This window comes from Mauremys reevesii, linkage group 19, assembly GCF_016161935.1.
Source record: "Mauremys reevesii isolate NIE-2019 linkage group 19, ASM1616193v1, whole genome shotgun sequence".
NCBI classification, from domain to species: Eukaryota; Metazoa; Chordata; order Testudines; family Geoemydidae; genus Mauremys; species Mauremys reevesii.
The window spans coordinates 8,301,743-8,322,721 of NC_052641.1; the positions used below are offsets into that span (position 1 = coordinate 8,301,743).

Consider the following 20,979-nt stretch of genomic DNA (forward strand, 5'->3'; position numbering starts at 1 on the left):
TATCTTAGCTGCTTGTCTTCATCACATGCTGGTGTTGTTCTAGCCGTGCATATTGAAAATGTACGTCACCGTAACTTTTCCTTGTACACTTCCTAGGGCTCATCTCCATGGCAAGTTACTACACGGCAAGCTGGGGTGTGAATCTACATCACACCTGCTAGTGTAACAGCCCCTGTCCAGCTCACTGAATGTCCTGGTTACTACTTGGAGAATGTCAAACTGCACTCTGCAACTTTCAGTGGTCTGTAGCAGCCTCCATGCAGGATGTTACTGCGCGGGAAACTGGTGCATTGTATATTCCCACCCTGGCTTGCCATATGTAATTTGCCATCTAGACTAGCCCCTAGAGACATGTTTTCAGATATTTCTGGGTGTACTGAGAGCCCAGACCTTTCCCCCTTACTCTAAGAAGTCCTGTCCCAGGGACTCATTTACAGAATCGAGCCAATTGTGCCTTTGTTACCGATCCATGTTGCATGGTGCAAAGCTGCAATATCCCAGGATCCTGGAAGCAGCTATCACACAACTGGCTGGTGTGGGGGTGGTGATTTGTTTGGGGAGGAGAAATTTACCCCAGAGTCATTGTCAGTCTTCTTACCTCCCCCACCCACAATTTTGGGGTAGTTTGCACTCCAGCCATTGCTAGGATGGAGCAGGATCTGTTGTCAGGAGAGTGCAGAGATAGAAATTTTGCCTGGCTCTGCAGAAAAAGTGCTGGGGGGAAAGCTCCATGCTCCCACCTTTCTTCTCCCGCATCGCCATGGAGAGGTCAGCCAGAGTCTGACCCTCAGCGGGCAATGAGATGGACCTTAGAGCTTCCTATAATCATAACACAGCTGAGTAAATATGCATGCAGCTCTCGGCACAAATAGTGCATTTCACTCTCAAATTGTAACAGATTTATCTAGAGCTTGTCTATGTGAACGTTTAGTTCATGGCAAGCTGAGGTGTGAATCCTACCCCACACTAGCCTGCTGCAGACTAACTGTCCCCTTGGACCCTGCTGACACGCATTAACAGTTCATTAGTGCGCTTTGATCTAGTCCTGTTTGCAATAGGATGAGATCAATGCACAATACCAAACTCTTAATGCACATCAGCAGGGTTCATGCTGACAGTCGGCAGGCTAGTGCAGGGTAGATACACCCCTCAGCTTGTTGCAAGCTAAATATTCATGTAAACAAGCCCTTAGTAATTCTGAAAATACAACGTGCTAGGGATGACCAATGATTTAATATGCAGGCCTGCATTACTCATTTATTGTATTGTAATTTCTTCAAGCTTAACCATCAAGTATGGAGGGCAAAAGACTTGGATGGTTTAAAGGCTGGTGTAAATTACATCAGAAGATGGTCATTTACAAAAAAGCCAAACTTCCAAGCACCTGTAACACTTTTCATGGATGCTCCCAAGTTGTATTTTAGGGGATCCTTGTATAAGAGTAACTAACTGTATCTAGCTCCCCCTCCGAGAGGGGTGTCTGAACATTTCCAGCTACACTGGTTCTGTAGTTTTCCTTGGCTGTGAGTTCTGTTGCAAAACTGTTCTTACAAACTTTTCCAAACATTTAACCTAAATGCCCCGTTTCAGCTCCAGCCCATTACCCCTTGTTCCGTATCCATTGACTAATGAACCTATTTTAACCCTTGCTCTCTTTTAATCATGTATTTGTATACAGTTGGCTTGTCTCCCTTTTACTCTTCTTTCCTCTCAACTGAATATACTCACTTGTCTCAACCTTTTCCTCAGTGGGTTTCTATCATCTTTGTTGCTGTCCTCTGAACTCTCTCCAGTTTGTCACTGTCTATAGTAACATATTCCTCGTTACGGAACAGCTTTGTAGCCTCTGGTGAACAATCCTTTAAGCAAAGCACATCTCTTTGTAAACTTCAGACAGGATCAGGGGGCGAATAGTTCTCCGGCACCACACGACGCTGGCTGAAGAGATGTTAGAAAGGAGCTTAACTCACTTAAGGGTGACAGGGACATACAGATCTCATGAAATCATTGCGTAATACTTTTTTTTTTTGGAAACGGCATTCCATAAATTACATCTAGAACAGGACATTAACAGCAATAAATAATTCTAGTTTTCACTGCGTCATTCACAAACAGAATGGTACTTTTATAGTTTCATCCTGCTGTGTGCAATCTAGGCAACAGGGGCTCGGCTCCACTGGAACTTTTCCTCCTTCTCCAACCCCAAAGAAGCCTGTGATACCCAGGGTGGAACCCAAGAGGCGGGATTCAGCCCTCTGCTATGGGCCCATTTCACAAACCCAGGCATGGCGGGGGCAAGGCTGCCGCACACACCACTATGGCCATTCTGACCTCGCCTGGTACAGGCACAGGCAGCTGTAACTTAGAGCAGGCCCTAGGGCTGCCTGCCTTACACCAAGGGCTGTTTTGGCCCCTGCAACAGCCCAAAATCCGGAGGGCATGTGGAGCCTGCCCTTGGACCTCTCCCCCCTTGGCTGCACCAGCTGTGCTCCATCTCCTGGAAGTGCAGTACAGAAATTGATCCAAGCTCTCTCTTCTGTTACGCTTCTGAGCAAACACTGAAATCAGCAGGAGTTAGGTAAGGATCTTTGAGGACCTGGGCCTAAGCAGCTTTGTCCCTTTAAATTTCAATGAGTCTTAGGCTCCTAATCACTGAGCTGCTTTTGAAAATGTTACCAAGTGAAAAATGGTGTAAAGAACAAGGAATGTGAGGGAATTTTGCCCTGCTTTAGCGAGAGCACGGCCGGGCAGGCACCAATAACTCCACCTAGGAGCTGGAACACATCTTAAGAGGGGCACAGGCAGTGTGGCGCCTCATTAGAAATTTGAGGCGCATACTTCAGGGCATATCCCTTCAGTTGTGTTTAATCTTTGTGCATGCCCAACGCCTTTCCTGCCCCTCGTGCTCTGGCGTGTAGAGGAGTGTGGGTGGCAAAGGGACTAAGACTTATTTTGGCTCAGCATAGAAGAGTGCAGCTAGTGCTTAACCTTACTTGAACTCACATATCATCTCTATTCATGCATCCTCTGGAACATACCAACCCTTGTGCATTATGCACGCGCTTCTGGGATCAAGGCTGTGGTGTTATGCAAACTGCAGGAGCCGGAGAAAGGGAAGGGACTTTGTTCTCGGGTCATTTTCCAAAGATCGGTGTCCAAGGGGTATAGTTTCCTCATTGGAGGAAATGCCCCTTTTGTTGATAGCCTGGCCTTCCTCTGGGCAAGACTCTCAGCAGGATGTAAACAACAGTATGGACGTTTTTATGACACCACTAGTTAACCCCCACGTGGGTGCTCAGCCCTAACTAGTTATCAGCTTGAAGTTACAGATCGTTGTTTTAACATGGACACAAAGGAGCCCTGACGCCGGGGTCGGCATCACCATGTTGCACAATGGACGCTTGACAGAATTACTGTACTTAACCGCCCCCAATGTCCGTCACTATGTCATTCAATCATTCCATTTTTTGAAAAATTACCTCGGACTTCAAAATTTTTACCCTGGACGCTTGTGGCTGTGTACGGACACATTGCTGACCCCTGCCCAGATGACATCCTGGCCATTCTCAGCTCAGCACAATTTCTGTTCATGGGTCCCCATGGTGGAAAATGAACTCCTTCCCACTCTCCATAGGGGAAGGACTCCGCTGTGGGAGCAACCCTGAGATCGCTGGCAAACTGTGGCTAGAGATGGGCAAGAGATAGATCTGGCTTGCAAATAGGTGCAATGAGTCCAGTTTTCTGCTTGGCCAATCTCCCTCAACTTTCCATACTCTCCAAGCCAACTCAACCAGCTAACCTGGCTAGCCGTGCGGCATCAGCACTTTTGTACCACTGAAGAGTAAAGATAAAAGGAAAAGAAATGTGTTGATTAACTGCTTTTTTTTAATTTCGTAGTCATGTTATATGTAATTTACTTTGTGAATGCAGTGGATTTTTTTTTTATTTCCTTAGGCAAAAACACGTATGTCAGTTTTCCCCTGGTTTAATAACCTAAATAAACTGGATGGAGTTAAAGACAGGTCAGTCCTTCTGAGTGCAGTATGCCTGCAGGAGGTGCTGTGAGCCTATATGAAACTGACATCTAGTTTTCTGCCTGGAAATACAAAAAAAGTAGAATAAAAAGTGTTTGTGAACTGTCTCCTAATTTGCATTACAAAATGAAATGCAAATAACTGCCACACTGTCTGTGTTACCTTTAGGGTTTCAAAATCTATTTTGATTTGAAGCATTTCTTTAATTTGTATAATTACCATTAAAAAAGGGGGAAAAAACCAAAACCCAACAATTTTTTTCCAATGAAATTTTCAGAGCTTCTGTTTTTTGCTTGTCCTGATTACTCATTTTCTCTTTTGTTTTCTGTTTTTGTTCTTTATTTTCCTTACCTACCTGCTGAATCACGCCATCCAATCAACATACAATGCGAAAACCATGTCTCCGTCTGTATGTTGTGCACCTGCTGCTCAAAAAATAATTTGTAAATAATCTTGCAAATATTCATCCATGAAAACATCACATATAGGAAACGGTTGGTTTCATTGAATTTAAACAATTATTTAATTCTCTGCTTTTATTTTCTCTTGGTTTATTATTATTTTTATTTTTAATTTTATTTCATTTTGATGAGATTTCCGATTGCACTAGTGGAAAGCCTCACTGTATGTCTGCAGCGTGCCTCACAACTGGCTTCTCTTGTGCATCTTCTTCCCATTGGCTAATTGGTGACATGAGGCACATAAAGTTACCAATAGCCCATTTTGTGCTGTTTGTTGTTTCTCTTGATAACGATAAAGGGGAAACTGACACTTGCTTTATTTTCATGGAAGACTGAATAAGAGTTAGAAAGATACCTGCTTTCGTATGACCTGGAGTAGGGAAGATTGTTTGGCTTGGGAAATCTTTATTTTGTAGGTGATAGAATCAGATTTAAGGTTCTAAGCAACCACTATTTTATACTGAGATTTGTTGGACTTTGTGAAAAAGGAAGTGGTCCATTTAAAAGGAAAATGCCAGGTGCTTTAAATCCACAGTGTAACTTTGATTGAAAGGCAAAGATTTTTAGTGAAGCTGATATAGAATTAATTTCATTGAATTAAAAAGAGGTTAGTGAAAACATTCACTTTGTTTGGCTTTGAACGTCCACTGCAAAGCCAACCGGCTCCCATTTTGCCACCACGTGAGATCTAGAAGAAGACAGTGACTAGCGACAAAAGTGAAGCATTCTAAATAAAATAAATGAGGCTGGGGTTGCAAAAAAGGCTGAAAGGAGTTAGGAATCCAAATCCCATTGAAACTCAATCAGTGTTAGGTGCCTAACTCCCATTGGCTTATAGGAAATCTGAGCATAGACTGTTTTCTTTGCCCAAGATGAGCAAATACAAAAAGCAAGCCATTTAGATTGTGAAAAATACAGTTTAAAAACTATTCCATTTGTAATAATCCCAGGTGGTATTAGTAACACGGCTAAGGAAATGGGCTTATTAAAATTATATGCATTTTATCTGGCAGCATCTCTTTAAGCTGTGTCAGTTTTCCATCTGGATTTTCTGTTGCACAGTTGCGGTTTTCTCCAGAGATTAAATTAGCTTTGGCCTCCATGGCAGACTGCAAACACACACATTCCATAACCATTTAATGCAGGGTCGTGGGAGGAAGTCGTCGTCTGGGAAGCAATAGAGAAGAAAAAGCAATGTAAAGGTCAAATGATGCCTTTCTAGAATTTTCATGGTGAAATCTGAAAGGCGCGATCTTGATGTGCTTTACTGTAACTTGAATGATTACCGCAGTGATGGTATAAGGCCATGATTGCACTACCCAATTTGTGTGGGCAAAAGCAGGTTCTGAATGTACAACACGCGAGTGCACAATTTATTCTCATACAACTTGGTCACCCATGTTTAAGAACATGGGCCTTGGTACTACCCGTGGTGCAGCTTAATGGTTGAGATCCTGATTGTCCATGGGCTGAACCTGACATGCTTGTGGAATCCCCTTGAATTCACTTTCTAGGATCAGGGCCACAGGAAACAACATGCCTGAAATGACAGAACCTCTGAACACACACACATAGATAGGGTGAAATCCTGGCCCTCTTGACTTCAGTGAGAGTTCTCCATTGACTTCAATGAAGCCAACACGTAATCCAAGGTCTGGTCATTTCCCCTTAATGTTAATAGAGCCATGTGCATTTTGAAAGGCCATACCCTTCTCTCTGCACATTTCAGACTGTTCACACACTCATTCTTAGTGATGTAGCTGAAATGTTAGTTCCCAACTGTCACCCGTACAGCACAGTAAAGGCTCCCCGAGATATCCCAATCACAGCACTGAAGACCCAAAGGCTGACCTCTGTCCTCAAGGCCAGATTCCTGGCACATGCGGTGAATGGCTTTGGAAAAACCGTTATTCTGAAGGAAGACAGCTAGCGTGTCTGCAGTGAAGACACAGCAGCATGGGCCGTCCAAGCTCATCTAGAATCCTGGCAATGTACTCAGGTTGCTGGTCCAGGCCATGACCTGAGCCATTGCATCTTCACTGCTGTATTGATCCACGGTAGGCTAAAGTCAGTGCAGGTATGCCTACCCGAGCTGCAGCCACACCTCTAACAGTGGAGTAGACATTCCCTAAAGCTACAGTCCATTTGTTTTCTGTTATATCTCTGGGCCAAATTCAGTTTTGACAGTGTTGGCATAAGTTAGCTGAAAGAAAAAAACAGGCTTATGAAGCACACTAATGTAATTTTCACTGATTTCATCATTCTGTTAGCTGTAACGAACATCGATATGATAGTCCGTGGGAATTAATTCAGTTGTGGCATAAGGCGTCACAACTGCCATTTCAAATAAAAGCTTCTGGAATTAACTTTGCCAGTTATTTTGCTGCCAATACCCAGAGCAGAATAAAATACAGCTGGCTTTTCTGCATCTTTACTGCCTCTGCTGACACTGCCAACAGTTTAGCTGTCTGCAAATGAAGCCGAGATGATGCTGTAGCTGCAGGAGCAGATTTGGACAATAGCAGGATGCCATATTTGTGGTCACTTTGCTGCTTTTAAATATGGTAAATAACATGATATCATGGGAATGGGCAAAAGTTAATACTTTGAAATAATGTCACCCTGGTCAGCCTTCAGCACCTGTGCAACAGAAAAAAGGGAATAGCAAGAAGGAAACAAATAATCCACGGGAATGACATTCGTGTGTCACACATAGTTAATTGAAGGGAAAATCAACGCAAAAACAATTGAGCACAAGAAAATATTGCAATGTGGAGTTTCCCCTTTAATTGCATGCAATTCTAATAACTGCTGAGGCACTCTTGCCAATGAGGGGCAGGTTTTCTACACAGTGTCCTGGGGGGTAACACACACGCAATACCACTTTGAGTATCAGTTGTATGTGTGTAATGTTACCAGCCAGTGAATAGCACGGAGAACCGTCCCTCAAAAGCTTCGTAACTGTTGATACAGTAGGATTTTCCTGGGTCTCTGGTGATCCCCCTTTGGGCTGTTCATTTTATTACAATTTGTGAAATGGTGGCAGGTGTATTGGAAAAGCAGGTGTTGGGCCTGGGTCTGTTTTAAAAAAAAAAAAAAAAAAAAAAGAACTGAAAGTTGTTAGCCACCCAAGTCGCAATAAATTTCAGTGAGAGTTGAGTGCCTAACTCCCTGAGGCCCATTTGAAGATCCGATCCTGGACCAGGTCCACGTAGAGAGATCTTAGCAATTCTTACCATTACACAGTTGTCCTGGGTTCTCCTGTAGAGTGAAAAATCGAGTTAGCTAATGCAATGCTGACCGTGACTTTGATCAAGACAAATGTTAAGCATCATATCAGCTGACTGTGATTATGAGGGAGTTCTAACTGGAGTCTGGACAAAACAAACTATAGCGTTTTTACTACTAAGCAAATGCGGTAATAATTCTGGGGAGGGGAGAATGCTGTATAAATGCATTTCTAATGTTTTATAAACTCAGGGCCTGATCCTGTTCACACTTACTGTATGTGCACACAACTACTTATAGGAGGAAGGTAGTCGTGTGCGTGTTTGTGTGTGCAGGATCTGGCCCAAATATCACGCCATATCTACTTATTGTATCAATGGGAGTTAAGGGCCTGATTCTCCAAAGTCATGCACCTTGTGTGGTCAGATGGCCTGATCCAACACCTGCTAATAAGGTGGAGTCTTTCTATTGACTTCATTGGGCTTTGGATCAGGCACCCCAATTCCAGTGGTGATATGTACCCCCACTCTACACAGAGGCAACTGATCACTCGAGATCTTAGACCGTGCGTTTAGGTTGAAGACTAGATTAAATCAGTGGCGTTCGGATATATTTACATTGCTGTGTAACCACAGTCAGAATATGACTCCTGTCCATAGATGGCCTTTAAAGCTGAGCTGAGCTCTGCTAGGTATTTCATGAAGGAGCAACAACCTAGAGAAAAGTGTAGTTTTAAGAAATAATCTTTGAATCCTCTGCTCTGTTTTGCTAACCTTGATGAGCCCAGGAGAATCCTTGCTTGCGTTTTGCCTGCCATGAGCTGCCTTCCGTTGTGGACCAGAAATAGCTCTGTGTTGTCTGCTCTTTCATTGAACATCTCTGTGCTTTTCTCTTTTCTCTTTATTTTAGGATTGAGTCTGACATACAGTATATGCCTAACTCTGAGCTGCTTGCCTTTTAAACACAAACCAAGTGCATGTCTGAAACTGATTCCGGGAACCAGTCGATGGTCTCGGTGGAATGCAGCACCACCGGCCCAATTGCTGAGCTGGCATTTAAATAAGTTAATTGATAAAATAAGCGCCTAAAAACTCAGCATGAGCTATGCACCCAAATTAACGAGAGCTTTCAGTCACTTTAATCTGAGCAGGTATCTTGTGGTAAAAGATGATGGGGGGGAGGGGATGGAACAAGGGGAAGACTATAATGATTCATCTTTAGCTACAAGGCCTCCTTATGATTGTGTCACCCCCTCCATCGCTTAATACTAGGTGGGATTTTATGTAGTTAACCTCGTCAAATTAATTCCTGTGGTTAAAGTTTCACATTCATGACATTTGGAATCAGCGCAGGCTGGGGGGCTTTTTTTTTTAATCTACTTAGATTCCCCCTGGCCCTCCTATTTTAAGGTTTGCATGTTTTCCTTTGGAAAGACCCCACTCTAGATTAGCTCGTTAGATGAGCTGTTTTCTGTCAAATAAAAGAAAATGGAAGGGAGGAGGAGAATCAACCAAAACAATCAAATCAAAATCAAAATCCCTGGCATTTCTTTGATCCACCTTAAAAGGGATATTTATGAATCATTAATAAGTCAGCAGGCTCCTAAGGGCAACCCCTGCTGCTGAACATTCAGCCTTCTCTCCTTTCACTCTAGTCTACAAATGATCGAGCTTCTAAAGATAATGATCATGCCCCAGCAATGCTTGTCAGCAAGGCTCCTGTCCTATCACCTGTTGTGTAAATATTTCTAAAAGGTGGGTGCTTTAAAGTGGATTGGCTGATCTCTTCCTTTGTCATGGAAGAGGCTAATGGTACCCACTGTCATAGACTCCCTTGGCTTACGTTGGATTCACTCTAATAAAAATAAAACCCAAGGCTTCAAAACAGTCCCACTCAATAGCAAATAATAATACTGCACCATTGCCTTTCCGTAACGGCTTGGGGAAACCTGCTTTGCATAAAGAAACCAAGAAATCCAAAGAAAAGCGTGTGAGGGCCATTTTTCTTTTTATTATTTACCCACTAGCCGAGGGAGGGGCTTTTGTAGAGAGGGGTTTTCTCAGACTTACTGCATGTGGAGTGATCTGCACTGACGAATGTTTCTTTTGGAAGGTTTTCTGGTGGCCGATTTGCTGCTTAGATCGTGAAGCCGGTAATTTTAATTTCTTTTTTGCGGGCTGTGGTTTCTAGTCGCGTTAATTTCTGAAGGACACAAAACCTTTACTTTCCACAGGACAACTTCATCAACCTCAGCTTCCTGCGGCTCTTCCGGGCAGCCAGACTTATCAAACTGCTTCGCCAGGGTTACACCATCCGCATTCTGCTCTGGACATTTGTACAGTCTTTTAAGGTGAGTGGCAGCCGGGCTCGCGAGCCGAGCGGGACCAGCTAATGCTTTGCACTTCTGTAGCATCTTCCAGATGAGGATCTCAAATACTAAAGAGCTAAGCTTTTCAGCATCCCTAGAAGGCCATTCTCGGATAACCTTTCTGTAAAATGGGTAATTAACTTGACAAAGGTCCTCCTTGGTCTGATTTTCAGAAGCACTAAGTACCCCTAACATCTGACAACAGTGGATCCTGCTGGCGCTCAACACCTTGGAAAATCAGCCCCAGTTGCAGACCAAGAAATAAAGAGCAGGAGTGCAACGTTCCAGTCTCCTGCTCTATCTGCTGCAAAACCTCTTCTAGAATGTAACAGTGGCGAAAACAGCAGGGGTCTACAGATATTTAGTAGGGCTTTCCAAAACCTATTGAAGGTAGAGAATGAGTGGTGCTTGTTTGGATTTTAATTCTGTAGAAGGGCTGTAATTAAATTCTGTAGACTAGGAAGACTATCATTTTCTCCTAAATTCTATAGGGATGTCTCAGTGTAGTCACCAGACCATCTGCAATAATAATATTTAGCATATTTTATTACTGATTGTTTCTACTGTGGTAGATGCCCCAGCCTCATGGTGCTAGGTGCTGTATGAACACACAAGGAAAAGATGCCCCAAAGAGCTTACATTCTCCTGTTAGCCAAGGACTCAAAGTGCAGACCTATCCATTAGCTCACATCCACATGCAGCTAACTGCATTTTTCCCTACCCTGACTTAGGTGCGTCCACTGAGTTACAGCAGAGTGTGCGATGTACTGCTCTGTATGTCTATGTATCATCTTTCAGGCTTTCTACTGTGTATATAGCTTCCCTCTAGCTTGAGGTCTTACGGCTGCCGCTTTAGATCATTGCATGGAAGTTTTTGCTGCAGGAGCTCTCCTGAGAACAATAGTACAGGTTTATTTTGTCTAGGGCCTTCCATGCAAACTGCCCGCCTGCAAACGCCTTACAGAGTTAATCCAGAAATAACTGCAAAGGGAAAGTGAAGTCCAGAGGGAGCATGTTTTCAACTGTGGTTTGGAACGTGATGTGGAGTCAGCGAGGCAGGATGTTCCCGGTAGCAGAAACTTCCTCCAAAAGTAGCAAGAGAGGGGGAAGGGGATATGGCATTGCTAGATGGCTAGGGGAGGTGCGAAAGGATTGTTGAGAGGACCTGAGAGCAAGAGAAGGGTTATGAGGGGAGGCTGGAGCGAGCCCCTCTGTGGGATTTAAAAACAAGGTTTTGAAATAAACGGGGAGGTGTCAGAGGATGGAGATGGGGATAGTGTCACTAGGCTCCTTGTGAGAAGGAAGGCAGCAGTGTGCTGTGCAGGCTGCAGCTTGGAGAACTGGAACTTGAATTCATTACAAGGAGATTGTATTTAAAGTCCTTGGAGAGACCGTGGGGCAGGCAAGCTGGTGGTTTCAAATACGCCTTCAACATTTCCGCCCTCACCTAGATGTCAGGCCGTGTAATTAAAGAGTCTATTGCTATGGCTGTTCTGCGTTAAAATAAACACCCCATGGCGTTTGTTTGATAGCACTTTCCTTAAGGATTCAATCCATGGGCTGGGTGGGGAGGGTTTTAGTCTATCACAGCTACAGCAGCCAGTTTAAAACTACCCAAGAACATCTCCCACCCTTGGACTGAGAATGTGCCTCCTCCGAAATAAACCAGTGCCCACAGAATGGTGGAAGGGGTGGGCTTGTAGTTAAAATACAAGAGTGGGACTCAGGAGACACTGGGTCTGGATCAACCTCTGCCACAGACAGAGCAAGTCACCCAGATCTTGAGCAAGTCACCTGGCCTGGTCTTAAGAGAGAGCTGCAGCTGCATGAGCCAAATACTCTGGCTGGACTTCTAAGAGAGCCGGATAGTCACAAGATCGCTAGTAACATCTGTAATGATACAGGCCAAAGTCAGATCATCCAAAAAATTTGAGGGGCAAGAGAATCATAGAATATCAGGGTTGGAAGGGACCTCAGGAGGTCACCTAGTCCAACCCCCTGCTCAAAGCAGGACCAATCCCCAACTAAATCATCCCAGCCAGGGCTTTGTCAAGCCTGACCTTAAAAACATCTAAGGATGGAGATTCCACCACCTCCCTAGGTAACCCATTCCAGTGCTTCACCACCCTCCTCGTGAAATAGTGTTTCCTAATATCCAACCTAACCCCCGCCCCCCACTGCAACTTGAGACCATTGCTCCTTGGTCTGTCATCTGCCATGACTGAGAACAGTCTAGATCCATCCTCTTTGGAACCCCCTTTCAGGTAGTTGAAAGCAGCTATCAAATCCCCCCTCATTCTTCTCTTCTGCAGACTAAACAAGCCCAGTTCCCTCAGCCTCTCCTCATAAGTCATGTGCTCCAGCCCCCTAATCATTTTTGTTGCCCTCCGCTGGACTCTTCCTGATTTTTCTGCATCCTTCTTGTAGTGTGGGGCCCAAAACTGGACACACTACTCCAGATGAGGACTCACCAATGTCAAATAGAGGGGAATGATCACGTCCCTCGATCTGCTGGCAATGCTCCTACTTATACAGCCCAAAATGCGGTTAGCCTTCTTGGCAACAAGGGCACACTGTTGACTCATATTCAGCTTCTCGTCCACTGTAACCCCTAAGTCCTTTTCTGCAGAACTGCTGCCTAGCCACTCGGTCCCTAGTCTGTAGCAGTGCGTGGGATTCTTCTGTCCTAAGTGCAGGACTCAGCACTTGTACTTGTTGAACCTCATCAGGTTTCTTTTGGCCCAATCCTCTAATTTGTCTAGGTCCCTCTGTATCCTGTCCCTACTCTCCAGCGTATCTACCACTCCTCCTAGTTTAGTGTCATCTGCAAACTTGCTGAGAGTGTAGTCCACGCCATCCTCCAGATCATTAATGAAGATATTGAACAAAACCCGCCCCAGGACCGACCCTTGGGGCACTCTGTTTGATACCAGCTGCCAACTAGACATGGAGCCGTTGATCACTACCTGTTGAGCCCGACGATCTACCCAGCTTTCTATCCACTTTATAGTCCATTCATCCAGCCCATACTTCTTTCACTTGCTGGCAAGAATACTGTGGGAGACCGTATCAAAAACTTTGCTAAAGTCAAGGAATAACACATCCACGGCTTTCCCCTCATCCACAGAGATGGCCTTGTATGGAGAAACTGCACTCTGCTTAATATATGACCCTATCAGAGACTGATTGATTTGACCTGGAAACTGAAGTGTGTGTCCACTGCCTGCTGATAATACACTGCACTTCTGTAGCAACTTCCATCTGAGGGACTCAATAAGCACTGCAGACATGAATGAACATGTCCTCACCACTCCATCCTGAGGCAGATAAGGATTGTTATCCACTTTGGCCCAAGTGGTTTACTGATTTTCGGGGTCTTGCAGATGGTTTCTGTTGGGAGGAGAAATCGACGATGGAGTCAGGTCTATTCATTGGTATGATCCTGTTTACTTGCAAGGAATGTCCCAAGTCCTGTTTCCAGGAATGCAGTAGGAATCAAACAGCAGGAGACAGGTTCTTTGCTTGCAGTTTCCAAGCCTCTTTCTAGCCAGCACTCAGCCCAAAAGGGCTCTCTCTCAGCTCTTTCCCAGGGTCACACCACAAGTGCTTCCCCGGCAGTCTGTCAGGCTCCCTTGCTGCCTTCTCCATGCTTCTGAGGTGTTTCTCCTGCTCCTCTCTCTCTCTTACCCATGGCTGCAATCAAATCAGTCCCCTACCTCTGCATCTGTTATCCGAATCCCAGGAAACTCCTTGTGCTGCATGGCCCAGGACTGCATGCGGTCCGGCCTTGGGCGATGGTTTTCCCTTGTTTCAGCTATCGCTAAAGAAAGGGGCATTTGATTGTTCCCTCATTTAGCTTGAATGGATCATCATGCCCCGCAGCTCCAGTGAGGTGGTCTGAGTGCCCAGCCCTCAGAATAACAATATTATTGTCCCCATTTTTACATGGGTGGAAACATAGGCACAAGGGAGCAAAAAGCCTGATCCTGAGCACCCACAGTTCCCGGGTATCAGCGTCTCTCTTCCCCCACACCCTGCTGGTTCAGCTGGGCTAGCTGTCCTATGGAGGAGATGCAGCTCCGGCCATTCTCCTCCCCTCCCGTCTGCTCCAGGGGGAGGAGCGAGCAGGCACATCGCTCCTGCTCACCCAGATGCAAGGTCCTGGTGACCTGCACAGATTGGGTTCGTACTAACTCTCAGCATGGGCATCTAGGCCAAGTCAGAGTCTAGCCCTTAATGATTTATCATGAAAACTCGGAAACTTTTCTTTTTCCCGCCAGTGTAACTTTCTGCCCAACTAAAACCAATGCTTGCTTCTTTGTAGCTGTATATTTCTCAGAGAATGTTTTTTTTAAATTTTTTTTTAGAAATAGCTATTTTATCATTGTGTAACTTTGCCTGAGAACTGCCAAGGTATGTCATTTCTATGCTAACGTACGCACCACGCAGTCTGGTACTGCTTCCTCTCTGGGTAGGTTCTGTCTACTCACAAGGATATAGCAGTGGGGGAAACTAACTCTATCAAAAAATCCTAATGGTTTGTAATAAGGCAAGACCTGCTGCCAGCAATGTATCTTCTGAACAGGGGCGGCTCTAGCTTTTTTGCTGCCCCAAGCACGGCAGGCAGGCTGCCTTCGGCGGCGTGCCTGCGGGAGGTCCCCGTCCCGCGGATTCGGCGGCATGCCTGCAGGAGATCTGCCGGTCCTGTGGCTTTGGCGTACCCACTGTCGAATTGCCGCTGAATCCGTGGGACCGGCGAACCTCCCGCAGGCGTGCCGCCGAAGGCGGCATGACTGCCACCCTCTCAGGGACCACCAGGCCGCTTGCCGCCCCAGGCACACGCTTGGAGCGCTGGTCCCTGGAGCCGCTGTTGCTTCTGAAGGTCTCCTTTGTGCCACAGTCGCTCCGGTTTCTCTTGCTAGTGCTCTCATCCGAACCACACTCAGCATGAAGAAGCACCGGGCTAACCAGTAATGAACAAAGACTGTTGGCTAGTCTGTGGCCCTGTTTTGTTAATGCTGACCCTGTTGGTTTTTCTACAGGCCTTGCCTTATGTGTGTCTCCTCATTGCGATGCTCTTCTTCATCTATGCCATTATCGGCATGCAGGTAACGTTTTGGCTTCAATATCTAAAAATCTAAGATTTGCCGTGCTGACGCGGAGCATTAGACATGCTATTGCTGCAGCCTGCCTCCAGCAGTGGGCCTGTTACAGAGTAAGGTGAAGAGCTCCCCAGGCTCCAGAATAGGAGAGGTGCAGAGAAGGCATAAAGCCACCTTTGCCCCCCACCCCAAGGTCCTGTGCCAAACAGCGCTCAGACGCACTCACAGATCGGGCCCGGGGTGTCCAAAATGAGTGTTTTTCCCCTCTGATATTCCCCGGGGATCCAGTGCAGCGCTGGTGTTAAGCGGAAGTAACTCTGATTGGAATCAATGAAAGTTACACCTGCATATGCGAAAGCTGAATTGGCTCCATCAGTTTTGGGGACAGCCAGCTTGATATGCATCCAGGCCATCTTCTCTTCTGTTTGACGCCTTTCCTGCTCCACCCCTGACTCCACAGTATGATACACCCATTTTGCACATCTGCTGAATGTCAACTCGATGCAAGTTACATTACCACCCTCTCTAACATCTGCTTTATGCCCACTTATGCCAACTGTGCTGCTCTCCTGCATCACTGCTGACTTGCGACCAGAGATTCCCGGGGGAGCTTACTCCAGGCTGCATTTGGTCCTGATTGCTTTTGTTTTCTTTTGCAGGTATTTGGAAACATTGCACTAGATGATGATACCTCAATTAATCGACACAACAACTTCAGAACTTTCTTGCAAGCCCTGATGCTATTGTTCAGGTAAATAAAAGAAAATCTACGAACTTTTAGGTTTTCCACATGAGTAATAAATAAGTTTCTGTCTTCATGTGCCAGTTTAATTGCTGAGGTTATTTGAGTTATAGAAGTCCTCCAAGCACAGCAGTTTTGTAGTGAAGCATACCTTCCTCCATTTTGTGTTCCTCCTGGTTAGAGCTGTACACATCAGCTGGAAATGTATCTGCCAGACGTTGCACACAAATTGCTGTTTCATTTCATGTGAGTTTATGCCACTCAGAGTTTGCTCTTTTGAGAGATTCAACTTAATGGTTATTTTTGCATCATGAGCAACTTGAAATTTGATATTTCAAAGCTACTTGTGGTTCAGAATGAATCCATTTCCACTTGTGCTCATTTGCGTTGGAAAAGGAATCCACTTTTAAGTGAATTGTAGCAATATTTTCAGCCGTCTGTTGCCTTTTCTGTGGTTCTAACAAAAGGAGAAAAAACAACCCTCAGTATTTGGTAGCTTCACCTTGTATTGTGTATATTTCACTTACAGCTGTGTGTGCTATATGTTATGCACAAGAAATGGTTAATTTTTGCATAAGGCTACTGCTTCCACAAGCCTCTAGCACCAATGTCAGGGGCTCAGGCTTTGGTCAGCCAATGAAACTTTATTCTGATGATGTAATGCTTGTAACTGGATATCCTGCTAAGGATCTTGATTAATGGAGTGTGTGTAGAGCCAGACAGACATGAAATTAGCTCACTCTGGTTTGCTTATGCAGTTTAAAATTATCTGATTGAAATTAATCTCTTAATTTCTAGGAGAGTGGAGCTATATGTGAAAGAAAGCATAGAATCAAATGACGTAAAAATCTTAAATGAACCAAACTTTACCACAGAATCTCTATGGATAGTAATTCCGTGCTTGAATAAGAATATAGCAGTAGGGCTATATTACCGACCACCTGACCAAGATGGTGATCGTGACTGTGAAATGCTCAGGGAGATTAGAGAGGCTATTATAATAAAAAACTCAGTAATAATGGGGAATTTCAACTATCTCCATATTGACTGGGTACATATCACCTCAGGACGGGATGAAGAGAGAGAGTTTCTTGACACCTTAAATAATTGCTTCTTGGAGCAGCTAGTTCTAGAACCCACAAGAGACAATTCTTGATTTAGTCCTAAGTGGGGTACAGAATCAGGTCCAAGAGGCGAATATAGCTGGACTGCTTGGTAATAGTGACCATAATATAATTAAATTTAACATTCCTGTGGTGGGGAAAACACCCCAGCAGCCCAACATTGTAGCATTTCATTTCAGAAAGGGGAGCTACACAAAAGTGAGGAGATTAGTGAAACAGAAATTAAAAGGTACAGCACCAAAACCAAAATCCCTGCAAGCCGCATGGAAACTTTTTAAAGACACCATAATAGAGGCTCAACGTAAATGTAGACCCCAAATTAAAAAACATAGTAAGAGAACCAAAAAAGAGTCACTGTGGTTAAACAACAAAGTAAAAGAAGCAAAGAGAGGCAAAAAGGCATCCTTTAAAAAATGGAAGTTAAATCCTAGCGAGGAAAATAGAAAGTAGCATAAACTTTGGCAAATGAAGTGTAAAAATATCATGAGGAAGGCCAAAAAAGAATTTGAAGAACAGCTAGCCAAAGAGTCAAAAAGTAATAGCAAAAAAATGTGTAAGTACATCAGAAGCAGGATGGGGGGACACTGAATGATCAAGATGCCAAAGGAGCACTCAAGGATGATAAAGCCATTGCAGAGAAACTAAACGAATTCGTTGCATCAGCCTTCATGGCTGCAAATGTGAGGGAGATTCCCAAACCTGAGACATTCTTTTTAGGTGACAAATCTGGGGAACTGTCCCAGATTGAGTTGTCATTGGAGGAGGTTTTGGAACAAATTGATAAACTCAACAGTAATAAGTCACCAGGCCCAGATGGTATCACCCAAGAGTTCTGAAGGAACTCAAATGTGCAATTGCAGGACTACTAGCTGTAGTCTGTAACCTATCATTTAAATGAGCTTCTGTACCAAATGACTGGAGGAAACTAATGTGACACCAATTTTTAAAAAGGGCTCCAGAGGTGACCCCGGTAAGCCTAACTTCAATACCAGGCAAACTGGTTGAAACTATAGTAAAGAACAAAATTGTCAGACACATCGATGAACATAATTTATTGGGGAAGAGTCAACATGGTTTTTGTGAAGGGAAATCATGCCTCACCAATCTGCTAGAATTCTTTGAGGGGTCAACAAACATGTGGACAAAGGGGATCCAGTGGAGATAGTGTATTTAGATTTTCAGAAAACCTTCAACAAGGTTCCTCAGCAAAGGCTGTTAAGCAAAGTAAGCTGTCATGGGATAACAGGGAAGGTCCTCCCATGGATTGGTGACTGGTTAAAAGATAGGAAACAAAGGATAGGTATAAATGGTCAGTTTTCAGAATGGAGAGAGGTAAATAGTGGTGTCCCCCAGGGGTCTGTACCGGGCCCAGTCCTATTCAACATATTCATAAATGATCTGGATAAAGAGGTGAACAGTGAGGTGGCAAAATTTGCTGATGATACAAAACTTCTCAAGACAGTTAAGTCCCAGGCAGACTGCGAAGAGCCACAAAAGGATCTCTCAAAAGTGGGTGAATGGGCAACAAAATGGCAGATGATACTCAATGTTGATAAATACAAAGTAATGCATATTGGAAAACATAATCCCAGCTATACATACAATGATGGGGTCTAAATTAGCTGTTACCATTCAAGAAAGAGATCTTGGAGTCATTGTGAATAGTTCTCTGAAAACATCCACTCAATGTGCAGCGGCAGTCAAAAAAGCGAATAGAATCTTGGGAATCCTTAAGAAAGGGATAGCTAATAAGACAGGAAATATCACATTGCCTCTTTATAAATCCATGGTACGCCCACATCTTGAATACTGCGTGCAGATGTGGACACCCCATCTCAAAAAGATACATTGGAATTGGAAAAGGTTTATAAAAGGGCAACAAAAATGATTAGGGGTATGGAACGGCTGCCATATGAGGAGAGTTAATAAGACTGGGACTTTTCAGCTTGGAAAAAAGATGACTAAGTGGAGATATGGTAGAGGTCTATAAAATCATGACTGCTGCGGAGAAAATAAATAAGGAAATGTTATTTATGCCTTCTCATAACACAAGAACTAGGAGTCACTAAATGAAATTAATAGGCAGCAAGTTTAAAACAAACAAAAGGAAGTATTTTTTCACACAACGCACAGTCAACTTGTGGAACTCCTTGCCAGAGGATGTTATGAAGGCCAAGATTATAACAGGGTTCAAAAAAGGACTAGAGAAGTTCATGGAGGATAGGTCCATCAATGGCTGTTAGCCAGGATGGGCAGGAATGGTGTCCCTAGCCTCTGTTTGCCAGAAGCTGGGAATGGGCGACAGGGGATGGATCACTTGATGATTCCCTGTTCTGTTCATTCCCTCTGGGGCACCTGGCATTGGCCGCTGTCAGAAGACAGGATACTGGGCTAGATGGACCTGTGGTCAGATCCAGTATGGCCATTCTTATGTTCTTAACTGTAATAAAATCAGATTTTTTTCAATCTTGCCCCTGGATCGTTTGGGGCAGATCCTGGACCCTGGTATAGCCCTTTTTTTTCACAGCTGCAGCAGCACTGGAGACTGAAAAGTTAGTTTAACCAGGCAGCTGAGGATACTCCTAGAATAGGGGGAATTCCTGAGTGGCCTAGAGCTGACTTTGCTAGCTCTGTGTTATACCATCACTGTAGAAGGTCTGGGGCCTGACTCTGGTGATCCCCAATTGCACCTTGCACAACTTAGAGAAGTCTCATGGCTGCTCTGACTTGCACAAGGAATTGAACCAGCCCCAGGATCAGGGTCAAGGCACATGAGTCGGGTACTGTGTGGGAGGTTTCCACAGTCCATGCTGTAATATCCTATGGAGTTTGTAAAGTTTAGGGGGGGAAAAACAAATGGAATAACAAATATGTTAGGACTTCAGAGCTGCAGCACTTTACGCCCACTTTGCACGGGTGTAAACAGCTACATAAGATTCGGGGCAACAGAGAATCAGGCCCTCTGGCAGAAGTTATGGGCTTGATGCATCAATTATTGGGTGAAGTTCTTTGGCCTGTGATATACGGGAAGTCAGACTAGATTATCATGATGGTCCCTTCTGGCTTTATAATCTATTAATCTGAAACTAAGTGTCAGAGGCAAGGTGGGTGAGGTAATATATTTTATTGCACCAACTTCTGTTGGTGAGAGAGACTGGCTTTTTGAGACACACAGTGCTCTTCTTCAGATCTGTGTGGCTCAAAAAGCCCGTCTCTCTCACCAACAGAAGTTGGTGCAATAAAATATATTACCTCACCCACCTTGTCTAGCATCCTGGGACCAACGTGACGGCAATTACATTGCATACAAGCTAAGTTTCAGTCATTTGATGGAAGAATGCTTGGAAAAGAGACAAGAAGTGACTACTGCTATGGGAGAAGGTACATTTGGCCGAGTGCCTCTGGGATTGGTGAATTTATTTATTTTTAAATAGCGTGTGACAGTTGGGAGTCACGTTGGGAACATTTAAGGTTATATTTACATCTGTTTCTTACTACAGGAACTGCTGCTATAAATAACACAAGGAAAGAGAGAGGGGGGAAGAAGTTAAAGAAAAACCCAGGAGACTTTCATAAAAAAGTGCATCTGTGTCAGGGTGATAGGCCACAGTGTTCTGACGCATCCACCTAAAATGATAGATTAAGACAGAAGAGTCTGTTTATGTTTCACCTCCTCTCCATTGGATTTTCAGCCACCATCAAGGCAGAGCTGTTGGATTTGGGGCATGGGGCGTTAAACGTCTTTGATTACACTTGTCCTTTGTACTTGACTGACTTCAATTAATCTATTTTCACTTCCCAGAAACAGATTAAGTTTATCCTATCTGAGCCCGTCAGGTTGATTTTGTTTCCCTGTAACATGGGGGTGTGGGTAGAGGAATCTTTTTCATTGCTTTCTTTAACAAAGTTGGTAAATGAAT

General features: G+C 44.3%; 1 protein-coding gene across 1 annotated transcript in view; it reads left to right on the plus strand.

Annotated features, from left to right (window-relative positions):
- Positions 1 to 20,979, plus strand: part of CACNA1B (calcium voltage-gated channel subunit alpha1 B) — a 484,205-nt gene that overhangs the window by 400,526 nt on the left and 62,700 nt on the right. The window contains exons 35-37 of the mRNA XM_039506170.1: positions 9,957 to 10,073; positions 15,134 to 15,199; positions 15,853 to 15,944. Coding sequence (XP_039362104.1) covers positions 9,957 to 10,073; positions 15,134 to 15,199; positions 15,853 to 15,944 — 275 coding nt within the window. The remainder of the gene's footprint in view (positions 1 to 9,956; positions 10,074 to 15,133; positions 15,200 to 15,852; positions 15,945 to 20,979) is intronic.